This window comes from Protopterus annectens, chromosome 16.part0 (assembly GCF_019279795.1).
Source record: "Protopterus annectens isolate FY-2018-M chromosome 16.part0, PAN1.0, whole genome shotgun sequence".
NCBI classification, from domain to species: domain Eukaryota; kingdom Metazoa; phylum Chordata; order Ceratodontiformes; family Protopteridae; genus Protopterus; species Protopterus annectens.
In genome coordinates, this window is record NC_056750.1 from 625,562,465 (window position 1) to 625,580,737 (window position 18,273).

Sequence of the window (18,273 nt, forward strand, 5' to 3'; positions counted from 1 at the left end):
CAGATAAAGAATTTATGTACTCACCATAACATTCCATCTGAGTAGTTCTACTTCATTTGTCTTCAACCATCCCTCCCTCCTTCCCCCTGACCTTGTCATATGAACAGCCTGCGGGCTGCAGTTGTAGGTCATAAAGTACTTTTCAGGTAGGGTTATCAGTATAAGGGTCAGCAAACATGATTTGGGGGTTGGAAGGTAGTAGAGGTGTATTATGGTTAAGGGGAGGAGCTTGGAGCTCGGAGCAGATGCTAGTGAAATTGCCGGCTTGGATCCAATACGGATCCGGTATCCCACACGTTGAAGACAAATGAAGTAGATCTACTCAGATGGAACGTTACGGTGAGTACATAACTTATTTTTTTAGTCACAGTGTACTGTATTAAATATTCACCTTTCAAACTGTCTCCCAAATCTCGCATGCTTATTAGTTTTTGAGGTGTTTAGCAACATATTATTCTGCTGTGACCAGACGGTCATTTTAGACCAGTTCTTTTGCAGATGCTTCCTATCTTTAACACATTATCAATTTACCCATTTTCAAGTCATCTGAATATAGACTATAGAGCACCTTAGATGAAAAGAGATATCTGAAAGCTGCATCCAGTTCTTCAATTTTATTTCTTTAGATGGAGTTGTAATGTGATTTAGTCATGCTTTTTCTTTTCTAAAATAGAATAGCTATGTAATGGTTGGCCCCCACTCCTATCTAAGACTGACCCTGATACCGTCATCATCACAAGCTAACTTGCAAGGGCAACATACTTTTGAGCTAAGGAGTGGGAAGTTGCTTTGTATTGAAACTGCTAAATTGTAAGTTTAGCTTAACACTGCACAACTTAAAAATTTAGGTAAGAAACATTGTTTACTCTGCCCTTAACACTGATCTGAAGAAGCCCACAACTCTTGGAAATGGCTTAGTAGGCAGAAGTGTTTGTTTCTTTTTAATAGCTGAATAAAGTTTCCTTTTAGATCCTTCAAACTTTTTTTTTTCTTTTTAAACACATTAAGACTATTATCTTCATCTTGAAATGCTAATTTTTCAAGTTGTCTTTATTTCACATAACCAAGGTAGGGTAAAAATTATCCTTTTCATTGCTCATATTAAGAGATCGTAATAAGCTCTTGTTTCCAAAACCTTATTTGTTTTCCTTCCCTTAGTAAGGTTCTATTGTGTCTTGCTTATGTCTAACTGACCTTTTCTTTTCCAAAGAATGCTCCAGAAGATGTTGTATACTAATATTCTCACACATCTGTCCAGGTTCTTCTAAACCTGCTAATATTATTTCTGTAACTAATGTTCTCTAGCCTTTTTTTCTTATTCTTTAACTTTACAGAACTTAAACTTGTAATACAATTATTTAACCATTGTCATGTATCTTGTTTTTGTACTTTATTTTTCCTTATCTTCTTTGTTAAGGAATAGCAGCAGTTAATTATACATTCTTTTTTTTAATTATGCATTGGTGTTCTAAGTTTCCCATTTATTCTAATGAATTGCCAATAGTGCACAGTATATTTTCAGTTACTATATTTTCCACATCCTTACCTTCTTCATTCACAGTCCTATCCTTTGCTTGAGCTCTTCTAGCAAAGTCTAAACTCTCTATAACAGCATGACCTCTGCTCATGAATCTAAAAGCCTTTAGTAGTGAATCCATCCCATCTGCATCTCCTCCTGAAGATTACTCTTTTGGAGAGACCTCGCATACTATTAAGGGAACATTTTCACTGGGAGAGTCAAGACTTCTCTGAATCAAAAAAGAGGCTTAGGGATTTCCTTCTTCTTCCTCAGCATAAGCCTTTGGCAATACCTCCTGTATTAGACATTGTTGATGATGTGTTCTTGAAATCAAGCATGGCTCCTGATTCCCTGCCTCCGGCTCCTAGTAAGCCAGACAGATATTACTGGGTTCCTGACTCCCACAAATTTCTTTTCAAAAATCCTGCTGCTGACCCTGAAACAATTTCTCAGGGTCCCAAAGGTGTAAAGGCCTCTACAGCCAAAAATCCTACCCCTTCTGATAAAGATTCCAGGGCACTAGATAGATGGGGTAAGAAGGTTTATATGTCTGCAACCTTGGCAATCAGGGCTTTAAACTGCCAGTTTCATATCCTTAAATATTAACAGCATGTTATGAGCTTACTTAAACAGAAAATGATGTTGATTTCTGATTGTGTGGAAAATAGAGTTACAGGAATTATTGCATTTAGCAGAACAGGCTGGAAAGCATACTTTGCAATGGGTTTTGATTCTTTGGAGGCCTCTTGTAGGGCCGCCGTTACTGGATCTGTGATTAGAAGGCATGCCTGGCTCAAGGAGCAAAATCTGCCTGATCATGTTAAAGCTAAATTGTTGGATGCCCCTTTGCAGCATGATACTCTGTTTGGCAATAAGGCAGAAGAGGTTTTAAAGAAAATGGAAGACATAGCTAAATCTATGCAGACTGTAAAAGATTTCTTGCAAGGGCAGACACCCAGGTTCAGTAAGCACTGGCCTACTAAAAATTGGTCCTTTCCTGTGTCCAACAGAGCCACTCAGGGCAAATTCAGGCACTCAAAAGGCTCCTGATACCAATCACAGGGTTCTTGCATGTCAAAGCAATGGGGTGCCTTCACCTGCAAATCTGGAGGAAACAAAGCACAACCCTACAGTAAGCAGTCTCAATGACTTTCCTCTACCATCACCAAGCACTTATCTTTTGACAGCCCCCTTGGGGGGGGAACTAGCACTTCATGCTCAAAATTGACAGTTAATTACCCATGACAAGTGGGTATTAAACATAGTATCCCAGGGGTGCAGATTTAATTTCCATACTTTGCCAATTCCAAACGGATGGCCGGATCTGCCACAAAACCAGTGGGCAGAGGCCCAGAAACAAGTCAGGTCCCTCATGGATATGGGGGCTATTCAACCGGTACCAGAAAAGGAAAAAGGACAAGGTTTTTATTCAAGACTTTTTCTGGAACCTAGAAAAGACAAATCATGGCGTCCAATACTGAACTTATCAATTCTGAACACGTTCCTGGACATTCCAAAATTCAAAATGCTGACTTTCCAACAGCTACTGCCTATGCTAGGCAGGAATGCTTGGTTAGTAACTCTAGACTTAAAAGAGGCATACCTGCATATCCCAATAAGGGAATCATGCAGAAGATACCTCCACTTCAAAGCAGGTTTTTTGCATTACCAATTCTCTGCACTGCCCTTTGGCTTATCTACTGCGCCCAGGGTCTTTACAAATGCCTGGCGCCAGTAATTGCATTCTGCAGACAAAGAAGCATTCAAATTTATCCTTATCTGGACGATTGTCTCATTCAAGCAGAGGACAAGGACACTCTTCTTCAACATCTGGCATTTGTAAAAAGGCTTCTAGCATGCTTAGGGTACACCATAAACGAAAAGAAATCAAAACTGGTACCCTCACAAATAATTACATTCCTGGGTGCAAGCTTGAATACAACTGCCCAGATGGTGTACCTCGCACCACACAAACAAAGGCAACTGACAGCATACTTCATACAACTGGCAACAAAAACCTAGTTATCTGCAAGACACATTCTGCAGGCTTTGGGGTTCATGGTATTCTGCATTCTACTAATTCCATATGCAAGACTGCATATGAGGAAACTTCAGTGGTACCCAAAATGTTTATGGAGTCAACACTGTCACAGCCTGAAACAATGATTCCTCTCATTCCCTGCCTACAGCAAGAGTTCCTTTGGTGGGCAGAGACATGTCACCAAAACAAGGGACTGTCATTCATTCTACCCCCTGTCACCCAAACCCTAACTGCAGATGCATCAGATTTATGCTTGGGGGGGCCCACCTGGCAGGGGGATGCATTCAAGGCAAATGGAGCCCAAACCAAATGCATCTGCATATCAACCAGAAATAGATGCTAGCTGTTCAGAATGCTCTGACAGCCTTCAAGGACTTACTTCATCCAGGACAACTACTGATAGACGGACAACACCACAGTTATGTGGTACATAAACAAGCAGGGGGGTACACATTCCTACCCCCTTTGCAGACTAACCATGGCTTTGTGGAACACAGCCTTGACTTACCAAATACATCTTCAAGTTCAATTCCTGCCAGGAAAGCAAAATACTCTGGCAGACGACCTAAACAAAAATATTATGGACTCGCACGAATGGTAACTGGACCCACAAATCTTCAGCATGTTAACACAGAAATGGGGGAGCCCAGACATGGATCTGTTTGCCTCTCCCCAAAATTATCAGTTGGACAAATTCTGCACAAGAACTCATCACAAAAAAGCATGGAAAGTGGATGCTCTATCCTTCAGCTGGAAAAACCTATCAGTCTATGTCTTTCCCCCTCTGCCTCTACTCTCCAAGGTCTTGCTGAAAGTCAGACAGGAACAACCAAAAATGGTCCTAATTGCTCCGGACTGGCCCCGCCAGCACTGGTACCTGCTTCTAAGGAATATGTCTCACCTTCCTCCATGGTACTTGCCTCAAATACCTCATCTACTGTCTCAGCAGAACTATCAAATTCTTCACACTCTGCTCCAAACTCTGAATCTTGCAGCATGGCTAATCAACTAATTATTCAAATAACACCTCTTAGTAATTCTGTGATGGATGTAATTTTGGAAGCCAGAAGGCCTAGTACTAGAAAGTCTTATACTGATAAATGGAAGAGATTCTGTGCTTGGAACCAAGCACAAGGAATAGACACAGCAAAGCCCAATATTCCTCAGATTTTACAATATTTGACTGAGATGCTTGACAAGGGCCTATCTTTCTCTTCAGTAAAAATCCATGCATCTGCCATCTCGGCTCATTACACCACAGAGCCCTCCCCTCTTTTCTCATCCTCTGCTTTAACAGTATCTTAGAGGGGCCAAAAATTTATGGCCTCCCAGAAGAGCACCAACTCCTGCATGGGGACCTCAATTTTGTGCTGGAAAAACTCACCCTGCCTCCTTTTGAACCAGCAACTGCTGCGGATATAAAATTTTTATCTTGGAAAACGGCTTTTCTTTTGGCAGTCACTTCATCAAGAAGGGTTTCAGAACTACAGGCTCTCATGGCAATGGAGCGTTTTATTATATTTTACCCAGACAGGGTGTCCCTCAGGACCAATCCTCCTTTTATGCCTAAGGTGATATCCAGTGTGTCTCTTAACCAGACCATTCACCTGCCAACATTATACCCAAATCCGCAGAACAAGGAGGAGCAGATTTTGCATTCATTGGATGTACACAGTCAACTAAGATTTTACCTAAATAGGACCAAATCTCTAAGAAAGTCTGAGCAACTACTGGTAGCATTTGCTGCAGGGTCAGAGGGGAAGGCTATATCAAAGCAGACAATTTCTAAATGGATAAGCCACTGCATTCGTTTCTGCTGTTTGCACCATGGTAAACCAGTGCCCAAGGGGATCAGATCACATTCCACCAGGACTGCCTCTACTTCAGCAGTTTTTCTCAGACGGGTTCCAACCAAAGACATTCTAGAAGCTGCTACTTGGAGCTCTGTTCATACCTTCACAAAGCATGATCATTTACCTCTCTTCTCCAAATCCAGGCAGGCTTTGCCACTGCAGTCCTGCAGGGCCTTATAGCCGCTCCTAATGCTGTTTAGTTCCATCCTCCCATCCGTAGCTTTGGGATTCTACCCAAATGTAATGACTGCAACAGTGAAACACGAAGAACATAGTACAGTTGTGTACACTTACCATAAATGTAGATGTTCGAGTGTATTCACTGTTGCAGTCTGGGTTAGCCACCTGCCATCCCCCATTCTATACCTTTCCTTTCCTTCACTATACTCAAAAGCCTTTGTGGTGTATTTGCTTTTAGTTGAAGGTAAAGTTTATGTTTCTAAAAGTGTATTTATATATTTACTGTTTACTTGTATATATATTTTTGCTCCCCACTTGGGGAACACCTGACATCTGGGGCAAGAAAAACTGAATAAAATGGCGTCGGCTGCATGTTTTATACCCCTGATGTCATGGAAGAGGAGACAGCAACCGACGTAGGACCCAAGACTTTGTTATTCAGGCCGACTGAGGGCAACCTGCCAGCAGATTACCCAGATGTAATGATTGCAACAGTGAATACACTCTAACATCTACATTTATGGTATTTACAGCATTGATGTTAGCACTGCTGTCCATTAGAGTTGCCTAGCTATCTTAGTCTCCTTCCATTCTGATGAAATTGCCAGGGCTTTTTACACTGTGTAGAAAGGCAAATCTTGATGTTACATAGATCTGCAGTGGCTTATTATGACCTATGCTGCAGATCAGGTGTACGTCTCTTTGTGGCCGATGTACGCATAATGTGTTGCAGCGTAGCACATACCTCATAGGAGCATGAAGGCTACTGGCCAGAAGTACAAGTATATGAACATGAAGTCTAAATGTGATCCATTTTTATCATAATACAGCAGTCTTCATGCACTGTGCTCACAGCATTGCTAAAGATTATTAAAATGATTTTGCAGCTTCTGTCTGTGCACCCAAACAGGAGGTTGTCATTCATGGTTGATGAACAGATGACCAGTGCTGCTTGACATTGAATGATATCAAACATTGCATCATATCAGATTTCCCCTTACACTTATTGTGCTGCTTGCATTGTTAGTGGGAACAGCATATTCTGTGTTGTCCTTCTATTCATATGCTGCAGTATTCATCACATAAGGGAGTCTGCCACCGTCTCACTCGTACTTCTGGCCAGTATCCAAAAGCCTTCATGCTACTATGCAGTACGTGCTACACTGCAATACATTATGCAGATGTCGGCCATAAAGAGACATTGAGTATAAAGTGGATGTCAGCACACACCTACCTCAGAATTTTTCTGCTACCTGTCGTATCGCCTGCTCCAGATGTTTGCTCACCAGATTTGTTGTGTTTGAGTTTCAGATAAGTCCCCATTGGGGTTTTTTCTTATTAAACTTTTTTGCTGCTCCTTGTTGTTGGGTTCATGTCGGCTAGGAAGGGCAAGTGTCAGTGTGGAAGGCAGATTCCACATAAAGTCGCCTGCGAGCTTTGTCTCTTTTTTGCCGAGGCCCAGAGCACAAACACTCCGAATGCCCTATTTTGTAAATCCGTCGTCCCTAAGACCCTCAAGAGTTGGCTACCTTCCATTAAGTTGTATTTAGAAAACCAGTGACTGAAAAGTTTAACACATGAAATGGATGTGACGTCTGACCATTCAGTTGAGCCTGCATCGAAGAAGGCCAAAATATTGTGGCGTGAACCTTCAGCAGCGCCCTGTCTTCCACTCGTTGCTTCAGAGGCTGGTTAGGCCTGGAGACCATGCTGGAGTTAGTGGCTGTATCTTTGGTGGGTACCACAATGGAGGCCCCAAGGGTGTCTGCTGGCACGTCTGCGAGGCATGGGCAGGCGTCCCATCAAGACGATAAGGGGGAACTCAGGCTCATTATATCTGGGGGCCATCTTGGAGTCGCACAGATCATGGTGCAGGAAGATGTTCATTCAGATATCATCGAATGTAGGCCGACATCCGGTCCGTTAGGTCTATGTTATATATTCGAAGCTTCAAAATTTCGAACCTCATATGTTCGACAATATATGAGTGAAACTTGAATCTTCGAATATATAATAAAAATGCAAAAAAAAAAAAAAACACACTTGCCTTAAGCAAGCACCCCCCTGCTTAAATATACCAACTCCAAGAACGCATTTCAGTGCAGAAAAAGAAAATTTTCCCATTCTGCGCATATGGAGCCATTGCCTTTCACCTTCAAACTTTTCAAAGTTCGATCATATGGTATCGACCATATGACATTCAAACTTTGAAACGTTTGATAATTTAATAGGGACCCCAGTCCGTCCACATTACATCGCATGGCAGCCCCTAAAAAGAAAAAAGCAAAGACTAAGCATGTGTTTCCTGCTACCCCTTTAGCAGGCCTCTGACTGGGAAGCATTTTCTCAGAGTTTCATCAGTGCCTTTATGGCCCTTCACCACCACCCCTTCTTCTTTTCCTCTCCAGCCCGTATCTGCTACCACATCCTTTAAAAGGATATCTATGAACACTTCCTCAGAGGAGGAGGATTCTTTAGGAGAGGAGTCTTTAGCCTACTCCAGTCACTTGGCCTCTCCCTTAGGGTATGCCTCTCCTGAGGAGGAATCTAATGGTACAGATTCCCCTAGTGAGGATATATCCTTTGGAGCGACTGTTGTTAAGATGAAAGTATTTTTTTAAAATGGGACTGCTCTCCGTTCTCGGAGATTCACAAGAGGTATTATAAACTCTTGCAGATGGACTCCCCTTCTACTTTTGCTATCCCTCCAGTCCTACCTGCCTTGCTGGATGTTTTCTCTGCTGCCTCCAAATGTCCAAACTCTGAACCTCCTGCCCCAAGCATCCTGTCAGGTTCTATAAAGTTCCTGAGGACTCCAAATTTCAGTTCAAGGCTCCTGCTGCTGCTCCAGCTACCATTTCTGTCTCTATGGATAAGCTTTAAAACTTCTACCATCCATTTCCTTGTTATCCTGTGATAAGGAAAGTAAGGTCATGGAGAGGTTGGGGAAGAAGGTCTATACTTCAGCTACCTTGGCCTTCATGCAATAAACTATCAGACCCACATGGCAAAGTACTCTCTGGCCCTACTGTTGGATGCAGTCTTTGGCAAACATTCCAAATTTTCCAGCAAAATCAAAATTAACAACTTTCCTTAATTCTACTGCACAAATGATGACGCACTCCATCCAAGTGTAGATGTTCATCGTGTTTCACTGTTGCAGTCATAACTCTTGGATTATCCTGCTGGCAGGCTACCCGCAGTCGGCCAGATTCCAAAGTCTAGGTCCGGCGTCGGTTGCTGTCGCCTCTTCCCTGACGTCAGTGCGCCAGGGGCATAAAAGTAGCAGCCGACGCCATTTTCTTCAGTTTTTCTTGCCCCAGATGTAAGGTGCCCCTAAATTGGTATACTGAAAGAATATGCCAATAAAAATACATGCACAGAAATAACATGTCCTTCATCTACAAGCAAATACATCAAAAAGGATGTATAGGATAGAGAAGTGTAGATAAAGCCCAGCAAAGAAAAGGGGGATGGTGGGTGGGTAACCTGGACTGCAACAGTGAATACACTCGAGCATCTACATTTATGCTAGATCTGTGGCAACACTCAGATCTGCTCTGAGTTACAGCACAATGGCACTAAATATACAGAACCAACTGATATTGCCAACATCCTGGCAGATAGGTTCAGTGCTAACTTAACTCCCCCCTTCACCCCTAAAGGACCCATCTCTATACTGGAAGAATGCAAAGTTCCTGTAATTATGGCTGCACAGGTAAAAAACACACTCTCCAAAGCCAAGAACACAGCATCCATGGGACCTGACAACATCCCAGGCTGTGTTCTACATGAACTACAGAATGAACTGGCACCCCACCTAAGCACCATGTTCAATCATAGCCTCACCTCAGGCTTTGTGCCCACTGAATGGCGCACAATGACAGTTATCATACTCCACAAAGGGGGAGCCACCATGGACCCTGGGAACTACCTCCCCTAATGAGCTTGGTCTGCAAGGCCATGGAATGTATCATCATGGAACTTATAAACAAAGACATTGGTAATCTCCAAACTCTAGACCCCACCCAGTTCGGGTTTGTAAAAGGCAGATCATGTCTCCTAAACCTGATAGACTTCTTTGAAGCAGTCACCAAAGCCGTAGATGAGGGTAAGGTGGTTCACACAGCCTATCTAGATCTCGCCAAGGCTTTTGACACCATCCCCCACTCAGGAATTATAGATAAACTCACTAAACTCTGCATAAATCCCTATGTCACAAGATGGGTTGCCAACTGGCTCACTGACAGAACACACACTGTGAAAGTAGCAGACTCCAAATCTGACTTCAGACCAGTGACAAGTGGAGTACCACAGGGTTCAGTTGTGGGTCCTCTCCTGTTAGCCTTTACTTCAGAAAAGTAGATACCAAACACAGAAGGTCTTTGGCTAACGAAGTTTGCAGATGACTGCAAACTAGGAGCCATAACTGAAACTCCTAATGATGTGGACATCCTACAAAAGGGCCTCAGTGAGACTGATGCTTGGTGTCAAAGCCATGGCTTCAAGCTCAGTGCCAAAAAGTGCATTGTCATCCCCTTTGGTAAAAACTCTGTACCCATGAGCTACCACATAGTTGGTAGTCTACTTAACACCAAAAGTGTGATAAACCTTGGGACACAGGTGGACACTCGTCTCTCCTTTGATAATCACATTGTCACAGTAGTCAAGAAATCCTTCTACGTGGCACACCTAATCACAAAATGTTTCTCATCCAGGAAAAAAGAGGTCATTATTCCCCTCTACTCGTCAGTCATTAGACCCATTATAGAGTACAACGGCCCTTTTGGTATGCACCTCACAAGACATCTACAACAACTGGAAAGGCCACAGAAATACCTCACAAAGAGGATTACCGGCCTCAAACAGATGCCCTATGCAGCCCGTCTCAAAAAACTCCAGCTTTACTCCGTCGCATATTGTCTACTCAGAGGCGATCTCTACCTAACATATAAAGCTATGTCAAACCCAGAGCTGTTGGACATGCTCCACTTAAAGAAATCCCAATCCCTCCGAGCTACACGCTCTAGGGACCTAAACCTTGTCACCACAATAAACAGAACATGCTGGAGGGATATATTCCTGTCCCAGAGACTTCCTGTACTCTGGAACAAGCTACCTATCTATATCAAACAAACCTCCTCATTAGCACTCTTCAAGAAAAATCTTGATGATTGGATGGGAAATAGGAAATTCACCCCGGGGATCACCTCTGTGGCTCTGTTCGACAGGGGCACAGGAAAAAAATTTTCTTGGGTGGCGAAGGTCAGGGTACCTTTTTGGCTTGGCTTGTATAGGCCCTAGGGCCGATAGTGTAGTACCTACCTATGAACCTATGATAACAAAGCCTTGTTTGGGAGCTCAGCTGCTGAGTTCTTTAAATCTCTTCAGGAGAAAGGAAAGGAGTTACAAGATCTTAAACATCTTCGTGTTTCCCCAGTCCCACGGTTCCAAAGAAATTACCCAGTAAAAACTGATTTCATGAGGAAACCTTCTCTGTCTTCTTCATCTAAGAATAAGAAGATACTTAGAAAACCTGCTTTTTCTGTCTGCTTCTTCTACCCTGTCTCTAAGCAGTCCTTTCAGTCCCAACCCAAGACAAGGTAGTCTATGACCATCAGGCCCCAGGGCCATCCAGCCCTTTGTCCAGTCGCCCAGTCAGTCCCTTGCTGCTTGGAATCTGATTACTCAGGACACTTGGGATACTGTCCATTATCAAGACAAGATATTTTATGGTTTGGGAAAAATTCCCCTCATTCAGAGGAATTCCACCCCCCCCCCCCCCCAAAGACCAGTTGAGTTTCTTTCCTTAGGTCATTATGGACCTGATTTTTTGGGGAACTGTCGAAGTTCCAGCTTCCCAACAAGGGAAGGGGTTTTACTCCAGGATGGTACTGGTCCCCAGACAAGATGGCCCCTGGAGCCCCATCCTGGACCTTTCCCATTTAAACACCTTTCTCAAAGTCCCTTCTTTCTGTATTTTGACTCTACCTTCCCTCTTCCTCTAATTCTCCCACAGGGATTCATGGTGTCTCTGGATAGAAAAGATGCCTACCTTCACATTCCCATCCACCCAAGATTCAGGAAGTTTTTGCATTTTTCTGTGGCTCCCTGGCATTTTCAATTTTGTGCTTTGCCCTTTGGTTTCTCTATGGGTCCAAGGGTCTTCGCAAAGTGCTTGGCTCCTGTTATAGCTTTCTGCAAAACACAGGGAATTCAAATATTCCCTTACTTAGAAGATCTTCTGATTCAGGCCCAGTCCTCAATGCTTCTTTGAGAAAACCTCCTCTTCACTATTGCCCTTTTACAGAGTGTAGGATTCACTATAAATTTCCAGAAGTCTTCCCTCATCCCTTCACAGGATCACTTTTTCCTGGGATGCAGGATACAAATGAACAAAATGTTAGCTTCTCTTTCAAGGGAGAAGGTTTTGTTCCTGACTTCCTTCTTTCAGACCATTCTTCCCCTCCAGTCCTTGACAGCCAGGGATTTTCTTTGGCTGTTAGAGTACTTGGCATCCACTATCTCCATGATACCCTTTGCAGGACTACACATGAAATTACAATGGTTGGGTTTGAAGAGTAACCCTACATGGTTTTATTTAGAAAGCATTGGCTATTCCTCCTCCCAACCTGTCCCAAGCTTGAGCTTTGGCATTCTCCCTGATGTGATGAATACTTCAGCATATGACTAAAAGGACATAGAATAATTGTGTAATATCTTGCCATAACCATAGATGTCCTTCTCTTCTATATGCTGCAGTATTGTGTTACCCACCCTGCTTTCCCCCTGATGCTTGCCCAGTTTCCTGTTGATATGTTTCCCAACCAGAATCTCAGGCTGGTGCTGGGTGGAATACAGTTCTGAGGTAGGTGCGTGCTGACATCCACTTTATACCCAACGTCTCTGTATGGCCTACGTATATGTAATGTGTTGCGGCATAGTACGTACCTCGCAGTAGCATGAAGGTTTTGGATACTGGCCGGAAGTACGATTCCATCAGAGGCATACTCCCTTATGTGATGAATACTGCAGCATATAGAAGAGAAGGACATCTATGGTTATGGTAATATTTTACATGACTGTTCTTTCCTTTCTTAACCAGAACACAGGTAAGTCACTTTAGTATGTCTTTGCATTATAATGCACATCATTTTATGAGAGGTTTTGGTGTCCCATTCTTGTGCAACTCTTTCTGACTTTATTTTGTATGTTGTACTGTTAATTATGGACCTTGTCATTTCCTTCCTTTCGTCTACCTGACATCTGTCATGTTACATTTGCTCCCTGTCTGTGTTGTGCAGATGATTAGTTATGCGCTTCTCTTCTGCTGTACTCCAGTTTTACAGATCCCTGTCCTTCCTGGCTTCCATGTGCATGTTTGTACAGTAGGTTTCTGCCTTTATAGTCTAGATTTTATTTTTATTTTTCACGGGTCTGCTTCCATTGCTTTGCCCTGCCATTGGCTTCTGCTTTCTGCACTATGTCCTTAATCATAGCAACCCTATTTAAGGTTGACACTGTGAACTCCTCATCTGTTGCCTACTTTGGACTCTGTGCTTTCATGCATCTGTCATACCTACATGTTTTATATCTGCTGCATGTAAAGCATTCCCCTTCCTACACCCATCCTCAAATCAACTGTTTGGTGACTTTTCCATCATCTTGTAGAAGGAGACTTTACTGTTAATGTCCTGCTTGGTTCTGCATTGCCTGCATGAAGTTTTGTTCTATTGCTGTGTTGATGTCTTCACCATCTTTGCTGTCACCGTCACCGGACTAGTTTGTCCTCTTGCACGTGTGGTGTCATGTAAGACTGGCAGCTTGTACAGATTAGTATCCTGTCAGAGATACTACTGTCATCTAGCTTTTGTATATGTATTACCTTCTAGCTTGTCAAGCCTCTTCATTTACTGTTTTCTGTGTTTTAATTTATTGGTAGTTTGTGGTTGCATTTCACCTCTTTTGTAATAAAATGTATAAAAAGAATAATCTGATATATATGACTGATCTCATTAACTGGAATTACAGAGTATGGTCTAACCAAAATGGAGTTTGCTGTTGAATAGGCCACTGTTCCCAGTAGTGTAGATGAGAACGAAGACAAGTGTTTACAATAAAACAGTTTGCTGTACTTCATTCCTTTGTTTTACAGAGATACAACCATGTATGCTGTGTCTGCTGAAACAAAAGGCTTGGATACAGTTGTCAGTTTATTGTCGGATGTGGTGCTACAGCCAAGGCTAACAGGTAAATGTGTATTTTCCATTTATGAATGTTCTTGATATTGCATTATTGCACACTTCTACATTCTGATTATAGTTTTCTCATGGATAGCTTCGATGCTTTTCAGTTTCTGACAAGGATTTAATCTTGTGAGCCTGCTAACTGCATTGGATAGGTGAACATTACCTAGGCAATATGACTAAATAGCATAATATTTCTTTCATCTCAAAGAATATTTTATTGTCTAGTTTGAGAAAAGCTAAACAGGGAGCTTACAAAAGGTAGGGTAGTTGCTTAGAGCATTTGTGTCATTAATAGTACACTCTTGCTTTAAGTGATTCATTATGGCACTGCTATCTAAGTTATAGTAGTCTTTATGTGCAGAATAGGATGTTGCTAATTCTTAAGATTTTGTGTTTTATAGAATTTACATCTGTGCTTTGTATATGCCATTAGTGACATTATACCTGAACAAGGAAATTAAAAATATTCTAAATGACAAGCACATGTATTAGCAGAAATCAAGTACCCCTTTCTCCTGTACTTTATATTTAATTTCAACATAAATTTATTTCTGTACTGCCTCAAATAATGTGGAATTAAAAAAAAATATGTAGGTGAGAGAGCATATTCAGGAAAAAAAATCTAGCTTACATTCTGTAGTTGGCTATTTTTAAAGCATCTCTGTGTGTTGCACTGTCAGCATCCAGGGTGCCTTTCAACAAATTGTGTCACTAATTTACCCAGAGTGAAGGTGAGCAACTGCAAGATGTCCTTTTTTTGCCTGCATCACAAATACAGTGTTCTGTTCCTCTGAAGTTTGGAATAGTGGGAGCAGTGAATAAAACTTCTAACACTGGGTGACCTACAGTGATAGCTGCTAACTGCAAGTTACCCTTTTCACCTCAGTCACAATGGGAATGTCCTTTCTCCATATGCAGTTAGGAATAATGGGAGCACCGAACAAGCTTCTGATACTGATGAATCAGTAACTGCAGGGTATCCTCCCCCCTCCCCATCACACCAGGAAGATCTGCTCCTTCTGCGCAGTCTGGACTAGTGGAAGTATTCAGCAAGGTTGTAACACCACCAAGTCATCTGTTGCAGAGGTTGTTAACTGCACAGTGACATTTTTCTCTACATTACACCAACGTTTTTCCCACTCTTCATGCACTGGAACAGTGGGAGCACTGAACAAAGTAAATCTGCTGTGGTAACTGTCACATCTTTGCAGACAGCAGACTTTTAAATGAGATGCTCAAACATATAGTTACTTAAATGTATCTTTTTGTTGTGCATATTTACTTTTACATTTTCTTGCCCCCCTCCACTTTCATCCAACCCTTCCAGGCTTTCATCTCTTTCTGAAGCCCCCCCCCCTTTTTTTTTGTTGAAACCATCTTCCGATCTTACTGCTTTTCTTGAGTACTTACTGCTTGCTTTCTGCTTTTCAGACCGTGACAGCAGGCCCTGGGGTCTTCCTTGAATATGTTTCTATGTATGGATGTATTTTCCCACTGAGACTAATTGATACATATTTAGGAATGGGACCATAAAGATGTACACTTATCAAGGGCACTACTGGCCTCACTTTATCCACTGTAGACATCTAAACATAACTGTGTCTCCCCGCTTGTAGACACAGAAATCAGGGATAAAGCTGTCAGAAATCATAGACATTTTCCCCCAGGCAGGAACAATTAATTAGTATAAAATTTTCACATTCATTGACATACAACTTTTCCCATTTCCAAAAGATTTTGGGTACCAAGCACAGACAGCCATAAAATAATACTGTCATTGACAAAAAAGGAAAAAACTCAGTAGATGTATTGTGAAAATAATTGTGTAGTAAAACTTTTTGTCCATAACACTATAGACCTATCTATTAGCAACTAAAACACACAGTGAGTCTTGATTTTACAGCCCAGCATCCTGCTGCATCTTATAATAGAGAAGTATTGGCAAAGAATGAATCCATGTCCTAAATTTACAGTAGCATAAATGTAATAGTCCCCGAACATAAAATATTTCCCTTAACATTGCTCACTGGTCTCTGTACAGTAATAGATTTTAGCAAAGAGGATATTATAGGCAGTTATTTAGTTTGGGGAAAATCAGTTATGCTGATGTAACCACAGAACAAATGTGTGAGCAAAATGTGCACTAGCATAAGTGCAATTCTGCCCAAAACAAAACTTTTTGCTTCAAGCTCACAGGTAATTTTTTGTGACAGAGATCTGCTAGCAAAGCAGCATTAAACAAAGTAGTTGTTAGTTGTGTTAGTGAACGAAGCTATGAACTAAATTTGCACTAGCAGAAATGTAATACAGCTCATATATATATATATATATATATATATATATATATATATATATATATATATATATATATATATATATATATATATATGTACACACACACACACACGTATGTGTCTGCATGTGTATAGTTGTGTGCACACTGACACCTAATATGTATATTCATGGTAATTTATTAGCTTGTTTAATCAGGATTACAGACCAGAATGGTCTGTTCATACTTGACAACTGTTGAGTACAGAACCTCTGAAGCATGCTGCTTGAATGGATATTATTTGATTTGACTGGCAACACCAGCACCTTCAGATTCATCCTGCTCTGATGCCTGCATTTTGCTGCTTGTTTTTTGTTGTAAACAGCAGTAGTCTTTCCAGGTGCTTCAGGGCAGTCTTTTGGTGCTTTAAGCAAAGCAATCACTGCCTTCATTTATTTTAATATCAAACAATGAATTCATTATTTCTGCACTGAGGTATTATTTCAGTTCTGTCTTAACCATGTGGACCATGCTAAATGGTCTGACAATTACTCAAAAGATTAAGGCTATGGCTGATTCTTGCAGCCCATGGTTTGATTCCTTCAGCCTCCATTTGCCTTCTCTGTGACTTTGAGCATTTCATTTAACCAGACAGTCCTCCAAGGTCACCTCTGAAAAGACCTGTTTGCCCAGCAGGCTTACCTGGTAAATGAACAAATGGGTAAATAAACCAATGCTCTGTCAGTGTCATTGTTGAAAAGTAGAAAAGAAGACACCATGAACATGAGTATTTGATCTGTGTTGCAGGCTTTTGTCACTTATTCAAATGAATAACTGCCCAGAGGTTGGCATCTGTAAAACTTTGAACTGCAGGTGCCATGTCGAGGCCCTGTCTCTGCTACAGCTGTATAAGACAACTACAGTTTGTAGCAATGGTCCTGTAAAGTGCTGATGCTCTGAAGCAGAGGGTCATTGACTGGGAAGTATTTATTTCCCATAAGTGCTGTAACATAAAATGATTTTGTTTTGTGGAAGACATTCTGCTGAACATTTATAACAGCAAAGTCACTAAAATGTTCATCCAGACAGGTTTCAGTATCAGGGCACACCCAAGTCTTACTCTTAAGAAGGCTGTCCACTGCATTTTCCATCAGAGAACCACTGGTAGACGGGTTATCTAGATACTGACTCCCATCAGGTGGTTAAGTACCCTGCTGTCTTATACCCACACAGGTTTCTTGAGGTCCCAATAAACCTGCAGTGTAGAAAACCTGCATGACTGTTTGCTGTCTGCATCTGCGCTTCCAATTTGTGCAGAAGCTTTACAGTACATTGCAGAAAATGAAAAGTCAACTTCATCTCAGTATTTCCCAGTCTGTTTGTTAAGAACTCTAATTTGAGAAACTTTAGTAATAAGACAGAATTTATAAGTTGAGGGCAGGCTTACATGTCCAGCATCTAATTTAGACAGATAAACCTCTGTAAGGTGATAATGTGTCATATCTAATAAATGTATGATACTTCACGGCTACAAACAAGGTAAATTATTTCAGTTTCGTTTTGCACAGCCAGCAAAGTGGCAACAAATAGTTGACATTAACTCTTTCACAGGCAGTGCCATTGTTTGTGCACTTTATGTAATGTGCAAATCAGCTATACGGCACACACAAGTCATGTTAAATGTAAATGAATTAACCACTGTAAACATATCAACATAAAGTGTTTGCTAACTTTGGGTACAACTTTGTAAGAGGAGCATGTGATCAGGTTGCTTACTAGAATGCAGATTTTTTACTGTTTCATCAGCACAGTCATATATTGCCTGGGCAGTTCCAAACACACAGGCAGGCTTATCTGAGACTCTTAACTGTATTTTGCCCTAGACTGTGATCAAAAAGTCCGGCCAATACAGCAAGCAATTTCTTTTCTCCCATGTCATTGCTTTTAGCAAAGCAGAGACATTAAGGCAATGAATAACATTTTGCTATGTCTGTCTGATACTTAGGGTTTAAGGCTGAAAACATCTTGTAAAATATGTGCAGCTTTAGTTGCTCCTTAGTTGTCTTTTTTACCAGCACAGCGTTTTCACTTCATTGAGATAATGATCCATGGTTCACTTACCTAGTTCTTTTAAGCCAAAAGTAACATTTACTTCAGTC

General features: G+C 41.5%; 1 protein-coding gene across 1 annotated transcript in view; it reads left to right on the forward strand.

The window, feature by feature from the left end:
* PMPCA (peptidase, mitochondrial processing subunit alpha) overlaps window positions 1-18,273 on the forward strand; it is a 970,881-nt gene that overhangs the window by 179,684 nt on the left and 772,924 nt on the right. The window contains exon 5 of the mRNA XM_044057867.1: window positions 13,749-13,843. Coding sequence (XP_043913802.1) covers window positions 13,749-13,843 — 95 coding nt within the window. The remainder of the gene's footprint in view (window positions 1-13,748; window positions 13,844-18,273) is intronic.